General features: G+C 39.1%; 1 protein-coding gene across 2 annotated transcripts in view; it reads left to right on the plus strand.

The window, feature by feature from the left end:
* CD93 (CD93 molecule) overlaps positions 1-16,805 on the plus strand; it is a 33,126-nt gene that overhangs the window by 10,514 nt on the left and 5,807 nt on the right. Inside the window, exon 2 of one of the 2 annotated variants that reach the window (XM_058684728.1) lies at positions 11,607-11,790. The exons of the other annotated variant lie outside the window; for it this stretch is intronic. Coding sequence (XP_058540711.1) covers positions 11,607-11,775 — 169 coding nt within the window. The 3' untranslated portion in view covers positions 11,776-11,790. Of the gene's footprint in view, positions 1-11,606; positions 11,791-16,805 lie in introns of those variants that run through there. 2 annotated transcript variants of the gene reach the window in all.

Here is a 16,805-nt window from a genome sequence, read left to right on the forward strand (position 1 = left end):
TTAACCTATTCACAGTTACTGAGATTACTAGTAAATTTGCAGCAGCTTATTTTGTTTATTCTATTTTTAATGTGTTTTTGGTGCTTCTATTCTCTTTCTCTCTCTCTTTTTCTCTCTTTTTAATCAATTATTGGCTTGATTGACATTTCTTTGTCTATTTTCTACCTTAATAGTATGGAAATTTGTAAGGACTGATTGTATTCTTCAAATGATTCATCTCAATTTTTGCCTCATATACTTAAACCTGTATTTCTCCATTGATATCTAATGTTAATTAATAGCTATATCCTTCTCCCTGAAAAAAGAAATGACAAGAATCGTAGCAATCTGTGATTTCTTCTCTCTTCTTCTCAAACTACACTAACCTCCAACACTATCACCCACCTTCACTGCATCTGAATTTTACTGTTTGATTTCTATACATTTTTATGATCAACACCTATTTAGATGCTACAAATTGTACATGATCTCCTTCTCCACTCCCCCTCCTCTAATTCCAAGTGCTCTTGGATTTCACAGGAGTGGAGCTAAATACCAAGTGTTCTGGTTGGTTGTTTTTTGTCTTTTACTGAAGGGGCCATTGAAGACTAGATTTGCTGCAACCTTGTGCTACTGGAAATACTTCTTTTCCCGACTGAATGATGGCTTACCTGGATAATGATTTCTGTAATATACAGATTTTCCTTGATTTACAATGGGGTTTCATGCCAGTAAAGCTATTGTAAGTTGAAAATATTGTAAGTTAAAAATGCATTTAATATGCCTGACCTCCTGCCGCCCCCCAACATCATGCCTTAGCCTAGCCTACCTTAAACATGTTTGGAATACTTACATTAGCCTACAGTTGAGCCAAATCAACTAACCCAAGGCTTATGTTATAATAAAGTGTTGACTATCACATATAATTTATGGAATACTGCACTAAAAATGAAAAGCAGAATGGTTGTCAGTGGACCATTTGTTGACCCTGGTGATGGTGTGGCTGAGTGGGAGCTACCCCTGCCCAGCATCATGAGAGAGGATTGCAACTCATATCACTAGCCTGGGAAAAGATCAAAATATGAAATTCAAAGTGTGGTTTATACCGAATATGTATTGCTTTCACACTGTCATAAAGCCTAAAACTTAGGTGGAGTGATGGTAAGTTGGGGACTGCCTGTAAACTATCATCCTCAGGAATGCTGTAGATACGGAGCCCTTGCATTCTCACAGGCTGTTCCTGGTGTGAAGGCTGATGTCATACGATTATTTTCCTTCACAAGCAATTTGTTTTCTTTTCTATTCTACTGCTGAATGCTTCTATTATTTTCTCACTTCCTTTTGTGTTCTGAGGTTTCACTTCAGGTGTACAGATGTGGTCCTTCTTCCCATCCTGCCTGTGCTGGAACATTCCCATCTCGGGAGGGTGCTTTATTCTGGCACTTTGTGAACTTGAACATGTGTGTGTTGGGGTGCTGAAGGGGTGCTGAATCCTACAAGGGATGCTGAAGCCCACAGAGCTGGCCTCAGCCCAGAGTTTCTGAGTCAGCACGTTGGGGATGAAGCCCGAGAATTTACATTTCTGACAGGTTTCCAGGTGAAGCTGCTGCTGTTTCCTGGAGAACCTCTGCTTTATTCAGTTTAGGGCAATTTTCTTCTCTTACTATTGTGAGCATGCCTCTTGTCTTTTCTCTTGACTCTCTTATTCTGGAAACAATTTGTAGGTGGTTCTCTTTTCTGTGTCTCCTGACTTTTCTTCCATACTTTCCACCTTTCTGTTCTGTCTCAGTGGGTTATGCTCCTTCTCTCCAGCCTCCCAGGGATGCTTGCTCGGCCCTGCTTTTTTTCAATGCACTGGATGCCTTCTAACATAGCTTATAATTTCCTTTCATAATTACGATGCATTATTTATCATCCATATTTATATATATGCAAGCTCCAGAAGGCCAGTGGTCTTTGATACACCCCAGGCATCTAGACCAGGGCCTGGCATACATTGGTGCTCAATAAGTGTTGAATGGTGAGAGAGCAGGGCATTGGAGCAGTATAACAGGCAGGGTGAGCCAATGCCACCCCTGGGTGGTCCTGTTTGCACCCTTGACATCTGTGACCTCTCTCTCCCCTACCAGCAGGCAGAGACCATCAACTGCCCCTTCACAGTCTGCTCAGCCTGACCCTGTCTGTCTCAGGATTCTGCCTATGCTCAAGCCTTCACTACAGTTCCCCTGGACTGTCACCTTAATGTCCATCTGGCCTCCAGGCTCCTTTCACTCCAACTCCCAAAAGCAGAGCTGGATATAAGGATTCCAAAGCAAGTACTTTCCTTAGAAGTATGAGGAACATTGGTAGAGTCATGTAACCATGGAAGTTCTAGGAAATGTATTAAACCCAGAGGGGTCATTCCACCTGCAGGACAAGGGAACCAGGGTATTCATACACCGATTCCTGTCTGTAATGGGGAGGGGGCTGCCCTCAGGGGTGGTGGTGAGTAATTGCTGGCACTTCCAGACTACCAAACATATGGGAAGAAGGGCTGAGGAAGCCATCAGGTACAGGGATGGGGCACAGGCAGATGGGACTTGACCCGCACACAGTGAAAAGCCTAAGGGCTACAGGTTAAGCACTGGCAGCATCTTCACCTGTCCCTTACATCCAGCTGAGACACCCCTTCCTTCTTCCACAAGTCATAGACTGATTTTCTCAGGAGGAATCAGGACTCTAAGAAAGGGGTTCTCTTTCTGGATTGTTCTATCTAATGTCCTCAATCACTTAATTCTCAAGTGCTGGCTCAGTGGCTATGGCCTCCTAAGAGATTATAAGGTGCTAGAGGGAAGGGACTGCATCTTTATTGTGCCTCACACAGTGCTTCACACATAGTTGAATCATAAATATTCTTTAAATTAAAGACCAACTGGATATATTATTTCATATGACATGTTATTAAAACCACATAGGGGAAACCATTCATTTAACTTTTACTACTTACTGGATGTCAAAATAGTATTTATTGATTGAGAAACAGGCCCTATTACTATTCTCACTTTAGATAGGGAAGTGAGAAACCTGCCCATGGTCACACAGATGCCAGCTGATGAAGTAGGGATGGAAGCTGGTGGTGTCAGTCTTGATCACTAGGTTTCACTGCCTTCAATTAACGTGAATGGGAGCTATAATTGAAAAAGTGTCAACCAGCAACAAGCTAGACTGGTTGTCCTCTCAACCTATTCAAGATAAGAAAGGTGGAGCATGAAGCAATTGTGGGTAGTTTTAATAATATTTTATGTCCAAATGAACATACTTAAGCTTGTGCATTCCCCTGACACACACATACAGAGACACACACAGACACACACACAAGTACTGGGACTGGAATCTCTACAAAGCTGCCTGCCATCCCCAGAGAGATCGTGCCACCTGCAACTCACCATGATCTGAGGGCAGATCCCACGACCACACCCTCACTGATCCCCAGAGTGGTCATCCATCTTCTATCTGGATCAAAACGATGTGTTTGTGTATGGCAAAGGAGGAGGAGGGAACAAAGCATGTGCAAATCACCCTGTAGTTGTGCCTTGCCCTCAAAGGCTACTTCTCCACTGAGGCTGTCATGTAAGCCCATGGGAATGCAGCAATCTTTTCAAAACTATAGACTAGTTTCTTAAAAACCTGAATATACATGTATGATGTAGCAGTCTCCTCTTAGATATTTACTCAAGGGAAATGGAACCATCATCTATACAAACTCTTGACCACAGATACTCACAGGAGGTTTATTTATGGAGGCTCAACCTGCAAACTACCTAAAAATTCATCATCAGGTGAATGGATAAAGATTGAGCTTTTTACCATACAGTGAAATATTCTGAAGAAGACGAAAAGGAAGAGGAAGAAGGAGGAGGAGAAGGAGGAGGAAGGAAGGGAAGGAGGAAGAGGTGGAGGAGAAGAAGGAGAAGAGGAGGAAGACTTTTGTTATACACAACAATGACATGGGTAAATTTCAAAAGTATTATGTTTTGCAGAGTAAACCAGACACATGAGACTATAACTCACATGATTCCATTTCTATGAAATTCTAGACTGGGTAACACTATTCTATCATGCTAGAAAGTAGATCAGTGGTTATGTGAGAGTGGAATGAGAACTGATCACAAAGGACCTTGAGGGAACTTCACGGGAAAAAAAATTCTGTTTTGATTGGGTGGTGGTTACATGAGTGTTTGTATTTATCAAAACTCATCAAACCATACCTATAAAATGGGTACATTTTATTGTATGTAAATTACACCTCATTAAGTTTATTTTATGTTTTATATTTCTTAAGTTTTTTATTTTAACTCTAATATAGTTAACATACAGTGTTATATTAGTTTCAGGTGCACAATATAATGATCCAGCAATTCGAGACATTAGTCAGAGCTCATCATGAAAAGTGTACTCTTAAATCGCCTTCGCCTATTTCATCCATCTCCCCAGCTCCTCCCCTCTGGAAACCATCATTAAGTTGACTTTAAACTCTTGGTTAGTGATGTTATAGATAAAAATAAAAGTTTATAAGTTGTGATCTGTATTTTTTATGGAACAGGGAACCATGATTGAGTTGGGCTTCATTATTGCAGAGGTAATAAAAAAATGAATGACTCTGAAGTTAGCCTTGAACCGTATGAATTGTCTCCAATGCTGGTTACTTGTCTATATCTTGCACTCAGCTTTAATTATTGGGGAGGTACCTCTTCTGTGACCAGTCTTCTCTCTACCTCTCTCCAAGGTAGCACAAGAAATATTAATCCCCTTCATTTTGCTGACCTCCATCAAAACATTCAATAATACCATGAAGAAAATATCTTGTCTGCTCCACACCCACTTTCCTCTCCCATATAAGGAATATAGACTTCTAAAATTCACATTATTGGGTTATTTCTTTTATCACCACCCCCCTTCTTCACTTCTGTAAATCATCTAACTACACATTTCCTTCTTTGAGATGGCCAGTCAAACCCTACCCTTTGGCTTTAAGCCAAGTACTTTTAGGGAAGCAGCTTTTTACTATGGAAACAACTTTTATGTTATTAAAATTCATAAGTAAAAACAACTTTAGAAAAGCTCTTGGTTACTGCAGATGCCAAGTTGGAAGTGAAACCAGTGTCAGCCGGAAAGTCATGGCCTTTCATTAAGATACTTTTTTGCATTGCACAGAGGAGACCAGATGCCCAGAATGACTTCTTTAATGCTCACAGAGACTAGATTTGATGCTTAATGGTCTGTGGCTGAAATTAAGTGTTGTTTGTTAACTTTAGATACATGATGAATGGTCTTCACCATGAGGCATTTATCCTTTTTGAGCACAGAAGAAAATAGTTCATTTGGGCCTTGTTATTTCAAAATTTGGAGTCAGAAGGTCTAGAATCAACTCATGACTTAGTTGAACAAACAAGAAAACAAACCATAAATAAATAAATAAATAAATAAATAAATAAATAAATATTCATTGGGGAAATGAGTTTGATGAGAGATTTTCAGCTAAGCTGTTTAGCCTAACTAAAAATTCTGGGTATTTTATTCTGGTTCCACTTGTATGTGAAGCAAACTCACAATATTTAGCAGTGAATTTGACTGCACGTAATAAAGACGGGCTGACATTATGCTTATTTCTCTCACTTGATAAAAAGTTCAGAGGTGGGGACTCTAGGGTCCCTGCTCTCAGGGGTCTTCCAATCTTTTTGGTCCTTCATCACCAACCTGTGGCTTTCATCTTCATGTTTATGGCATGGCCCACCAAGGCAGTCCCTTTTTCTTTTCTTGTTTTAAATTTTGAAGCAAGATCTACCTGCTGAGAAAGGTACCAGTCCAGACTATACAATCTGATGAGTTTTGATGAATGCATACACCCTATCATCATCTCTCCAATCAAGACACAGAACATGCCATTACCTGGCACACATCCCAAGCTCCCTCCAGTCGTTTCTTACCCCAGAGACAAACACCCTCCTTTCTATCACAATGCATTACTTTTGCTTCAAGAAAATCATATTGATGGAATCAGTTTACTAGGTTTAGGCCTATCATTTTGTTGTTTGTTTTCTGCCTCTCTTGCCTGTTTTTTTTTTCTTTTCTTGTTTTATTTTGGATTAATCAAGTATTCTTTTTTTTTTTTAATTACTAGACATTTTTTTGAGCAGTTTTAGGGTTATGGAAGAATTGAGCTGAAAATACAAAGAGTTCCCCGTATAATCTTTCAACACTTAACCCAACACTTTCCCTGTTATTAACATTCTGCATTGATGTGGGACATTTGGTACACTTGATATGCCAATATTGACACATTATTATTACCCAGAGTCCACAGTTAACATTTCACTTTTTCTGTTGCATATTCTATGGGCTTTGAAAAATGTGTGATGACATGTATTCATCATTACAGTGTCATGCAGAGTATTCACTGCCCTAAAAAAACCCTGTGCTCCACCTGTTCACCTCTCCCTCTTTCCTCCCCTCTGAAGCCCTGGCAAAAATTGATCTTTTACTGTCTCAACAGTTTGGCTTTTCCTAGAAAGTCATATAGATATAATCATATAGTACATAGATTTTTAAGATTGGCTTAGCAATATGGCTATGCTATGGCTTAGTATTTGAAGTTCCTCCATGTCTTTCATGGATTGATAGCTCATTTCTTTTTAATATAGAATAATACTCCATTGTCAGTATGTACTACAGTTTATATGTTCACCTTAGGACATACTGGTTGTTTCCAAGTTTTACATTATCAATAAAATATAAACTTTTGTGTGCAGGTGTTTGTGTGGACATAAGTTTTCAAACCATTTGGTGGGTAAAAAACCTAGGAGTGTGCTTACTGGGTCAGATGATAAGAGTATGTTTAGTTTTATAAGAAACAGCCCAACTGCTTTTCAAAGAAACTGTTTCATCTCGCCTTTCCACTAGCAATGGATGAGATCTCCTGTTGCTCCACATCCTTGCCAGCACATGGTATTGTTAGTGCTCTGGATTTTGGCTAATCTAATAGGTGTGTAGTGGTATCTTATTGTTGTTTTAGTTTGCATTTCCTTGATGACATGATGTGGAACGTCTTTTCAGACACTTACTTGCTATCTGTGTATCTTCTCTGATGAAGTGTCTGTTCAGGTCTTTTGCCCATTTAAAAAAATGGATTATTTATAGTCTTATTGTTGAGTTTTAAAAGTTTCTGTATATTTTGGGTAACATTTCTTTTTCAGATATTTGTTTTGATGATATTTCCCAGGCTGTGGCTTGTCTTTCCACCCATTAAGAGAAGTTTTAAATTTTCAGTATATTTTACTAGTGCATTTTTATTTTTCTGTTGGGTGTCAGGAGTTCAGCTGAGCTGGAAAAAGAGAGAGAGAGAGAATCTGTCAGGTGTTGGAGTAGCTGATTAAAACAACAATAAGGCAAAATGAAAGAGGGGTGCCTGGATGGTTCAGTTGGTTAAGTGTCAACTCTTGATTTTGGCTCAGGTAATGGTCTCATTGCTTGTGGTTTCAAGCACCACATTGGGCTCTGTGCTGGCAGCGTGGAACCTGCTTGGTATTCTCTCTCTTCCTCTCTCTGTGCCCCTCTCCTTCCTGAGCTTTCTCTCTCTCTCTCTCTCTCAAAATAAATAAACATTTAAAAAAATTAAAAAACTAAGTAAGCAATGAAGCCTTTAATCACTTACTAAGACAGTATATGCAAGTATCTAAAACGGGAGAAAGTGCTGAACCCTTGTTCCATTTTCTCCCATGGAGTTGAATGGGTAAGGGGTCAGCTAAATCAACACAAGCGTGGGAGTGGTCTCACTGTGGAGGAAGCCCTGAACAAAAGGCTCCAGAAGTTTTATGGGTTATGAGGAGGTAGAGTCAGAGAAGGGGAAGGCTAGGAGTGGACTGAGTCAGAGTGGGGAAAAGTCTTCAAGATTCTCCTTGCCTCCCAGCCTTGCCCATAAGGAAACCTCAGCCGAGGTACAGGAAAAAGACCTCTGTCCAGGCCCTCAGATAAACAGACCTAGGAATGAAGGCATCCAGGGCTAGGAATGCAAATATGTAGGGAGCAGCTCCATCCAGGGGGTCCTGAGTCCTGACTGCACCCCCATTCAGAGACTGCAGTGCACTGGCCATGCCTCAAGTCCACTGTGGGAGGGCAGCTTCGCCCATGACACCCATTAGCTAAAGTCTTTGCAATTACCTATAGTCAAGCTTGAAAATTTCAGCCTATAGACAGACTTCCCATGGGTATTTACAGATATACCTGAATATTATTATTTTATTGTTGCTTTAGAAATTATATCTAATCACAGTCTGTTTAGAATTAATACTGTACCACCTTGTATGAAATAACAAGGACTTAAAACAGTATAATTCTATTATGCCTGTCTTTTGTATTTTTTTGGTCATGTGTTTTATATCTACAGAACTTATAAATCCTACAATACAATGTCATAGTCTTTGCTTTAAATTGTCAGTTGTTTTTGAGGGAGCTGAGTAAATGTTATCTTTTATAATTATTCACATATTTACCATTTTGGATGTCATCCCAATTTTCATGAGGTGTCATTTCCTGTCACCTGAGAGCTTCCTTTAGCACTATTACAGTGCACATCTGCCAGCACTGGATTATCTAAGTTTTCTTTTATTTGAAAATGTATTTACTTCTTCTCCATCCTTGAAGAATATTTTATCTGGGCATAATATTTTGTGTTGACAGTAGCTTTATTGTTTGTTTAACTACTTTAATGATATTGTCTCATTGTCTTCTGGTTTTCATTTTTTCTGATAAGAGATCAGTTTGTTTTTCTCTAGCTACTTTCAAGATATTCCCCCTATTGTTCCTTTTCATCAATTTGGCCATAAGAGACATAATTATGGTTTTCTCTGTACTTACCTGCTTGGGGCTCACTAAAATTCTTGGAACTAAAATTTTAACAAAATTTGGGAAATTTGGGAAATACTTCACCAAATACTTTATTGTTACATTCTTTCTCTGTCTTCTCTGCATCTAAGACTCCAATTTCTTATTATTGAAGCTTTATTTATTCTTTCTGAATTTATGTATCTTTCTATTCTTCATACTGATTGATTTCTACTGAGTTATATTCAAATCCATAAGTTTACTGACTTATCTTCCTACCATTTCCTATATCATAATGTAAAGTTTTCATTTCAGATATTGTAATTTTCAGTACTAGAATTTCCTTTATTTGCTGAGATTTATTGTTTACTCAATATGATTATCTTTTCCTTAACTCTTTGAATATGCTTATAATAGTTTCTTTATAGTTTTTATCTGTTAATTACACTTTTTGACTCATTTTAACACCTGTTTCGTTGATAGCTTTCTCTCTCTCTTTTTTAAATTATGAGTCATTTTTTCCTGTTTCTTTTTACATCTAGTATTTTAAATTTTATGGCAGACTTTGACATACCTTGGAGGCTCTCGTTTGTATAATTTCCCTCTGTTCTGTGAATTTGACTTTTATTCTACCAGGCTGTTAAATTCTTGGTTGATTACACAGAACTTGTGAAGACTTGGTTTTATGCTTTATTAGGGTATGTATATTTTGTGTTTTCTCCCCTTGATCCTAGAGTAAATTCCTTAGTTCTGGGATATAATCTTTACTTCTAAAGTATGGCTTTTTGGGGGATTTCAGTGAAAAGCCCAGGTGTTTACCAAGCCCTCCTAACTTGGTGATACTTAAACTTTAAACTCTGTCTCCCCTGTGGTGGTCAGTGGAAGACATATATGCTCAGCCTTTTCATTCATCTGTCTGTTAATTTCCACTGGGCTTCTTGGATTCTCCTTCCTGCATGTATTTCATGGGGTTAGTCAAAGCTTTAAGTGGAGCTTATATTTAGATGATCTGGGACTCTTCCCTGTGGCTTCCTGTTTTCCAAGATTACCATCTTAATATCCAGCTGTGTAAACCCTGAAATCCATCTTTTGACACTTCCAGCCAATAACACAAGACTGCCTACAAGTGTTTTAGTTACCCCACGTTCTGTGAATTGGGGGTATGTTCAGGGAAAGTATGAATAACATGGATATCATCCAAAGTAATTTTCTTCTTCAAAGGGTTAAATCCCTGCAGCTTCTGCCTGGTTTTGGTCATGCTCCAGTGCCTTCAAATGGCTGTTTTTCATATTTTGTCCAGAAGTATTATTACTAGTGTTTTGTTTTGTTTTACCAAAACCAGATCCTAAGCTTGTCATTTTTGAAGAACCCTCCAAGTCACTCATCACGTGTTTTTATGCTCAGTTGGCTAGAATTGGACAACATGACCTTCTCTAGCCCAAGCACTGGAAGGGACATTAAAGTGTAGGGCTTGTGGATCGGGAAAGGGGGGTGTCATAAAGTGTCTGCCACACTGCCATTTAAAACATTCTCTAATTCAATTTTTTTCACACTTTCAGACTCAGTTTTTCTCTCCCAACAAGACAAACACATCCTCATATATTCTATCTAAATAAATGAAGTTTGACACAATAATTTTGGATTAAAACTGAAGATTTGCCCAGGAGTTTTGTATGACCTTGATGTATAGATTATTGAAGATGATCATACATCCCCGTAAGCTTTAAGATTTGAGGACCATGGATCTTCATAACAATTCCCTGCCAACAAGGTCTGGATAGGAATTTAATAGCAGTATAATTGCTGACAGTAGCATAAGCAGCAACATCTATTTTCTCTGTAACAAATGCCTGACACTTTCCCATACACCTGCCTGGTTCCACTGCCCATCCTGGATGTCCATGAGACAGACCCAGGAGTTCAGAGTAACCTTGATTGTGTCACCTGTATTGTGTCATCTAACCCTAGGATGTGGCTTTTATCTTTACTTTGAAAGGGAAGGGAAACCGAGACTCAGAGGTCCTAGCTATCATGAAAACAGAGCGAATAGTAGTAATGATTATTTGGGCCCATCCTATATGCTTGGTATTGTGCTAAATGTCTTCATTATGCACTAGACACTATGAATTATGCTCGATTTATAGGTAGAGAAATTAAAGCTTAATGACATTTAAGCAATTTGTCCATTGTCACAGCTATCAGAACCAAGATTTAAACTGAAGCCTATCTGATGCCCCATAACTTTGCTCTTAAAGCCATGTCATTCCCTAGATGTTGATGAAAGACTATAACAAGGAAACACAATTCTGGTTATTTTACTAGGCACAGTATAAATTGTATCATTCAAAGAGATGAACTTTGTTTACCCTGGATCAATAAAAAGGAAAGCAGGGACTTTTATTTTACTCTGATTGAAATCTATTAAGAGCTAGTTTAGGACAGAGTAGATACCAAACTGTGTGGAAGGGGCCTGGTGGAGGTAAGAATGGGGGAGGGTACATGTGGTGTGTGTGTGTGTGTGTGTGTGTGTGTGTGCAGACATGCGCACATCTCAGAACATTGGCTGCAAAACAAGTACAGATTGAAACATACCAATCAATGGATCTTTAAATTCATGCCAGTTGCTAAATGAAATGGAACCTTGCATCAAAGGCAGGTACCGAGAGCTCAGTAAGCTCACTGGTCTCCCTCTGCCAATGTGCCTATCTGTCTCTCTGGTTGAATGGGACTTCCCATGCTGTCTCTTCCTTGCACATCCCCTTCCTCAGCTTTGGCCTTGCCAGCACCATCTCCTTCTGCCACCTGGATCCCTGTGAGAGTCTCCCAGTAACCATTGGTATCCAAGACCTCAGCAGCCCTTCTCATCTCCAGAAGGGTCCTAGGACTTGGACTATTGGTAAGTGGGTGCCAAAGGATGGAAGGGTAAGAAGTTTATAAACACTGTATAACGTAGCTGAGAAAGCCATTAAGAATCTTCTCCTAGACAGTTTCTGAGACACATTGCTGAAGGTGCCTTTCATCCTCACTGCACAGAGGAGGAAACTGTGGCACAGAGAGGAGCCTTGCTCCAAGAGTCAGCTCTAGAAAGGGACTGGAGAGGGTCTGCACCAGACTTCACTAAGGCCTAGGTCTGGCTCTGTCCCTGTCCCTGCCCACGATGAAGACACCAGGCAGCTCACCTCCAGAATTTGCTTGTTTAATCTGCTCATTTGCTTGCACTGAAATGAAGGAGTGTTGGGGGAGGGCCGTGAGAGGATCCAGTAATATTCTAAGAGTTCGATAAAACAGAAGTCCTCAGAGCTCTAGATTCTGTACTTCTTTAAATCCTCCCTGAATGTTTGTGGCTTCTGTGGGCACTATATTCCGAAGTTTACTAAAACCATCATGTATTTAACTTCTGAAAAAAATCAGAGAAGGTTTTGCAGTGGCATGAGACATTGACTAGTAAAACCAGTTGCAAGCTAACCCTCATGCACTGTTGTTGGGAAGGCAAACTAGTGCAGCCACTGTGGGAAACGGTATGGCAGTTCCTTTAAAAATTAAAAATAGAATCACCATATGATCCAATAATTCTACTACTTGGTATTTGCCCAAAGAGAATGAAAACACAAATTCAAAAAGATATAGGTACCCTCATGTTTATTGCAACATTATTAATAATAATCAAGATATGGAAGTAACTCAAGTGTCCGCTTATAGATGAATGGATAAAGAAGATGTGATATTTACAGATGGAGTTTTATTCAGCCATAAAAAAATAATGAGATCTTACCATTTCTAACAACACAATGGACCTAGAGGGTATTATGCTAAATGAAATAAGTCAGATAAATTCTATGTGATTTCATTTATATGTGAAATCTAAAGAACAAAACAAAGAAGTAAACAAATAAAAAGCAGAAACAGACCCATAAATACAGAGAACTGTATGATGGTTTCCAGCAGGGAGGGAGTTGGTTGGTTGGATGGGCGAAATGGGTGAAGGAGGTGGGAGATACAAGCTTCCAGTTATAGAATGAAAAAGTCACAGAGATGAAATGTATAGCACAGGGAATGTACTAAGTGGTACACTGAAGGTACTTAATAGCACTATATGGTGACAGGGGGTAGCTACACTGTGGTGAGCATAGCATGACATATAGAATTGTCAAATCACTATTTTATACACCTAAAACTAATGTAATTTAGTGTGTCAGCTAAATAAAAAAACAAAGACAAAAAATCTTCTCTTAGACAGAAAATAATCACTCGAGGGGCGCCTGGGTGGCTTGGTTGGTTAGGCGTCCGACTTCGGCTCAGGTCATGATCTCACGGTCCGTGAGTTCGAGCCCCGCGTCAGGCTCTGTGCTGACAGCTCAGAGCCTGGAGCCTGTTTCAGATTCTGTGTTTCCCTCTCTCTCTGCCCCTCCCCTGTTCATGCTCTGTCTCTCTCTGTCTCAAAAATAAATAAACGTTAAAAAAATTAAAAAAAAAGAAAATAATCACTTGATAGATGGTTAAGATTTCCTACTATACATAAAATATTGTAATAGGGATATTAGATTTAGTTGTAGCCTGCAGAGAGCTTACAAATCAGTTGAGAAGCAGATGTACCAAAAAGAGCAATAAAAATAATAGACTTATTATTTTTTAAATGTTGGAGCTTGAGCTAGGCTTTTAAGCTCAAGTATTTGAATACATAAGGACCAGAACAGGCTGAGATGAACAGAAGTAATTATTCATTCAAACAAGTGATATCTATTCTAAGCCTAAAATGTGTGATGGCCATCATGCTCTACATCTAAACATAAGTAAATAACATGGACATGATGCCCACCCTATGGAGCAGATAGAGAGAAGATAAGTAAACAAAATAAATATGTGATTACCACCTATGTGTGTGTGCATGCACATGTGTGTACACAAGTATGTGTATGTATGTATATTTACATGCTTACAAACATTAACTGAGGAATAAAATAAATATATTTGATGGATGAGATAAGGGAAATGGCAGGTGGTGGAAATAAAAAGGGTGAAGCAGTGGTGGCTTGGGCATGGTGCTGATAAGGAGTAAGAAAGGCACAGACATACAAAGTGGGAGATCGAAGACAGCTACAATGAGGAGCAGCTGGCACAGCCGCCCAGGGCAATGTGGGTCAGACCGCTCAGGAGCTGAGTGGAGGGAAGTGGCTAGGGTGTAGAGATGGAAGATGGGAGGGGAAAGCTTCCAGGAAGTTCCTTAGGAATACTAAAGAAAGAGTTTACATGGAAGGAAGGCTCATGAAGGGGAAGAGTGAAACAGCCTTGGAAGAGCACATAGGACATGATTAGAAGGAACCTCAAAGCTGCTGCAGCTTCCCAGAGGGATGACAGTATGGGTGTCATCTTGCTGGGTGGATGAACCGGGGCCTTCACAAGGCTCTTCTTGTGGCTGTCCTTAAACTATTCCCTGACTTAAAGAAGGATGAAATCACAGAACAGCCGCTGTGGTTACTATTACAGGTGTCACACAGATGGACATCCACCTAGTGCCTAAAGCAAATGCTTATTGCATATTCAAGATTGTTATTTGTCAATGGAGCAAAGTGAGTCTCCCTCAAGTTAGTGAAAAATGTTTAATGGAAAGAGGGTATACTCCCCTAGCAATGCCATTTTTCTGACATTTTGTTATGAAAATGTTCTAACATGTAAGTGAGCATCTATACACCCACCCAGATTCTACCACTAATATTGCACTGTAATTATTTTATCACATGCCTACCCATCTATACACCTATTGGTACATCTTATTTTGGGTGCATTTTAAAGTAAATTGCAGACATCAGTACACTTCATCCTAAACACTTTAGCACATGCCACTAACTAGAGTCCAATAATTGTTTATGGTTATGTTTTTCTTATGAGGTAAAATTTACATACAATTAAATGTATACATTTTAGGCATATCATTCTGTGACTTTTGACAAATATGGACACCTTCATAACTCACATCCTTATCAAAGTAAGGAACATGACCATCACCCCAGAAAGTTTCCTCACCCTGCTTCTCGGTCAATTGTGACCACACACCTAGCCCCAGGCTCTCACTAGAGGCAACTGCTACTCTAAATTTTTTTCCCCACCATTGATTAGTTTTTTAGAAAACTTTGTGAAAAATGGAATCAGAGCTTACTCTTGTATGTAAATCTGTTTTCATTCAGTACAATGCTTTTTAGATTCATCCCTACTGTTGTGTGTTTATTCCTCCTAATTGCTCAATAGAATTCCATTGAATGGACATACCACAATTCATGTATCCATGTATCCTTTTAACTACTGAGGAACACCTGGGCTGTTTCTAATTTGATGCTGCATTTCACAAGACTGTCTTGCCAGAGCCTTGACACGTCAGAGACAAACTCATCCTGTGGATAAGGGTATACTGCACTTCCTTTTAAAGGGTTAGAAAATGTCAGTGGCAAAATATAGAAAAAAACAACATAGTTGTTCTTACAAGAACTATGTTCTTACAACATAGTTGATGGTGACATTTTTATTACCAGGCACCCTGCTGGGTGACATTCCTGTTAACAGAAATTTTCTTTCCATCTATTAGATTGCTAAAGCAAATAAAATCTCTCCATAAATGAAGGACTGTTATTCTTTGCAGTGCTTTCCTGCTTCTGATCACTTATTTTTGCCATAAACATTGCTCAAGTTCAACAGCACTGCTCTGTACCAACTCTGAAACTGGAGGAAAAACTGACATAGCCTTTTACTATGTTTCAGGTTTTCCAGTGGTTTAAGGTATGTGCCTTTTTTAGAAGACAAGATGGTATTTCCATCTTTCAATGGTTTGGCTAGGGGAGGTGACTGTCTTAAAAGTAAAATTAATTGCTGAGAGAAGGGAATTGAAAGTGAGCAATAAAGAATGTGCTGGTCACTGTGGAAGCCACAGACAACTATGTGGGGTCAGACCACCCACACTGATGTCATTGAGTGAGTAGACATCGAAGCTTTAGATCTTGAATCCAGCTCTGGCTTCTGGAGAGGCATAGGGCAAACCAAATCTGTGAAGAGAACAGCTCACAGAACCTTTTTATTTCCATTTGTCTTTCTTCTCCTACTTCAAATTCTCCTGCTTATCATTAAATTAAGAAAACAAAAGGAATATGTGGTATTATAAGTAAATTGAACCTTTTAAACTCAGGTTTGGCGGCCTTGCCAACCAATTTGAGAGACACAGATTTGCTGCTAAATCCAGGTGCATCTAATTCAGATGACAGACAAAAGATGTGTGGATGTGGATTTCTGACACTCTGCTGTGGTAAGTGAGGTGCCACAATTACACCTGGCCAAGAAATCCTCTTTGAGGATTTATGACATTGTACTTCTCATTCATCTGCCCCAGGAATCAGCATACTATTTTGTAATTTTAAGTGTGAAATTTAAAAAATTGAATGAAATTCAGAAATGAATTTTTTTTGAAATGATACTTTTAAGTAATAAAGTTAGGGTCAGAAAGATGAATGGTGTTTTTAATTCATGTCATTTATAAGCCCCTGAAGATTTCATGAAACATGGTCCAGATAATATCTTTGATGTATTTGACCTATGTAAAAATCAGAAATGTTAGGGTTATTATGTCATTTCAACAAAATGATTTTTTCCTTGGTTTTATTATTAACCCTTTATTATCTTTGGATCTACAGCCTCAGTCTGGTGGGCCCAACTGTAATCACAAATTCCTTAAAATATGGAAGAGGGAGATAGAAAAGTCAAAGAAAGAGATACAACAACCAAAGCAAAGGTTGAAGAGAGAGATTGGCAGGTACTAAGCTGTTGGCTTTGAAGACAGAGTGGACTATGGGACAGGAAATGCAGACAACCTCCAAAAGCTGGAATGTTCTCCCCTAGATTCTCCAGAAGGAACATGGCCTTACCATACCTTGATTTTGAACTTCTTACATCCAGAAGGAACTGTTAAGATAATAAATGTGTATTGT

Source organism: Neofelis nebulosa, chromosome 9, assembly GCF_028018385.1.
Source record: "Neofelis nebulosa isolate mNeoNeb1 chromosome 9, mNeoNeb1.pri, whole genome shotgun sequence".
NCBI lineage: Eukaryota > Metazoa > Chordata > Mammalia > Carnivora > Felidae > Neofelis > Neofelis nebulosa.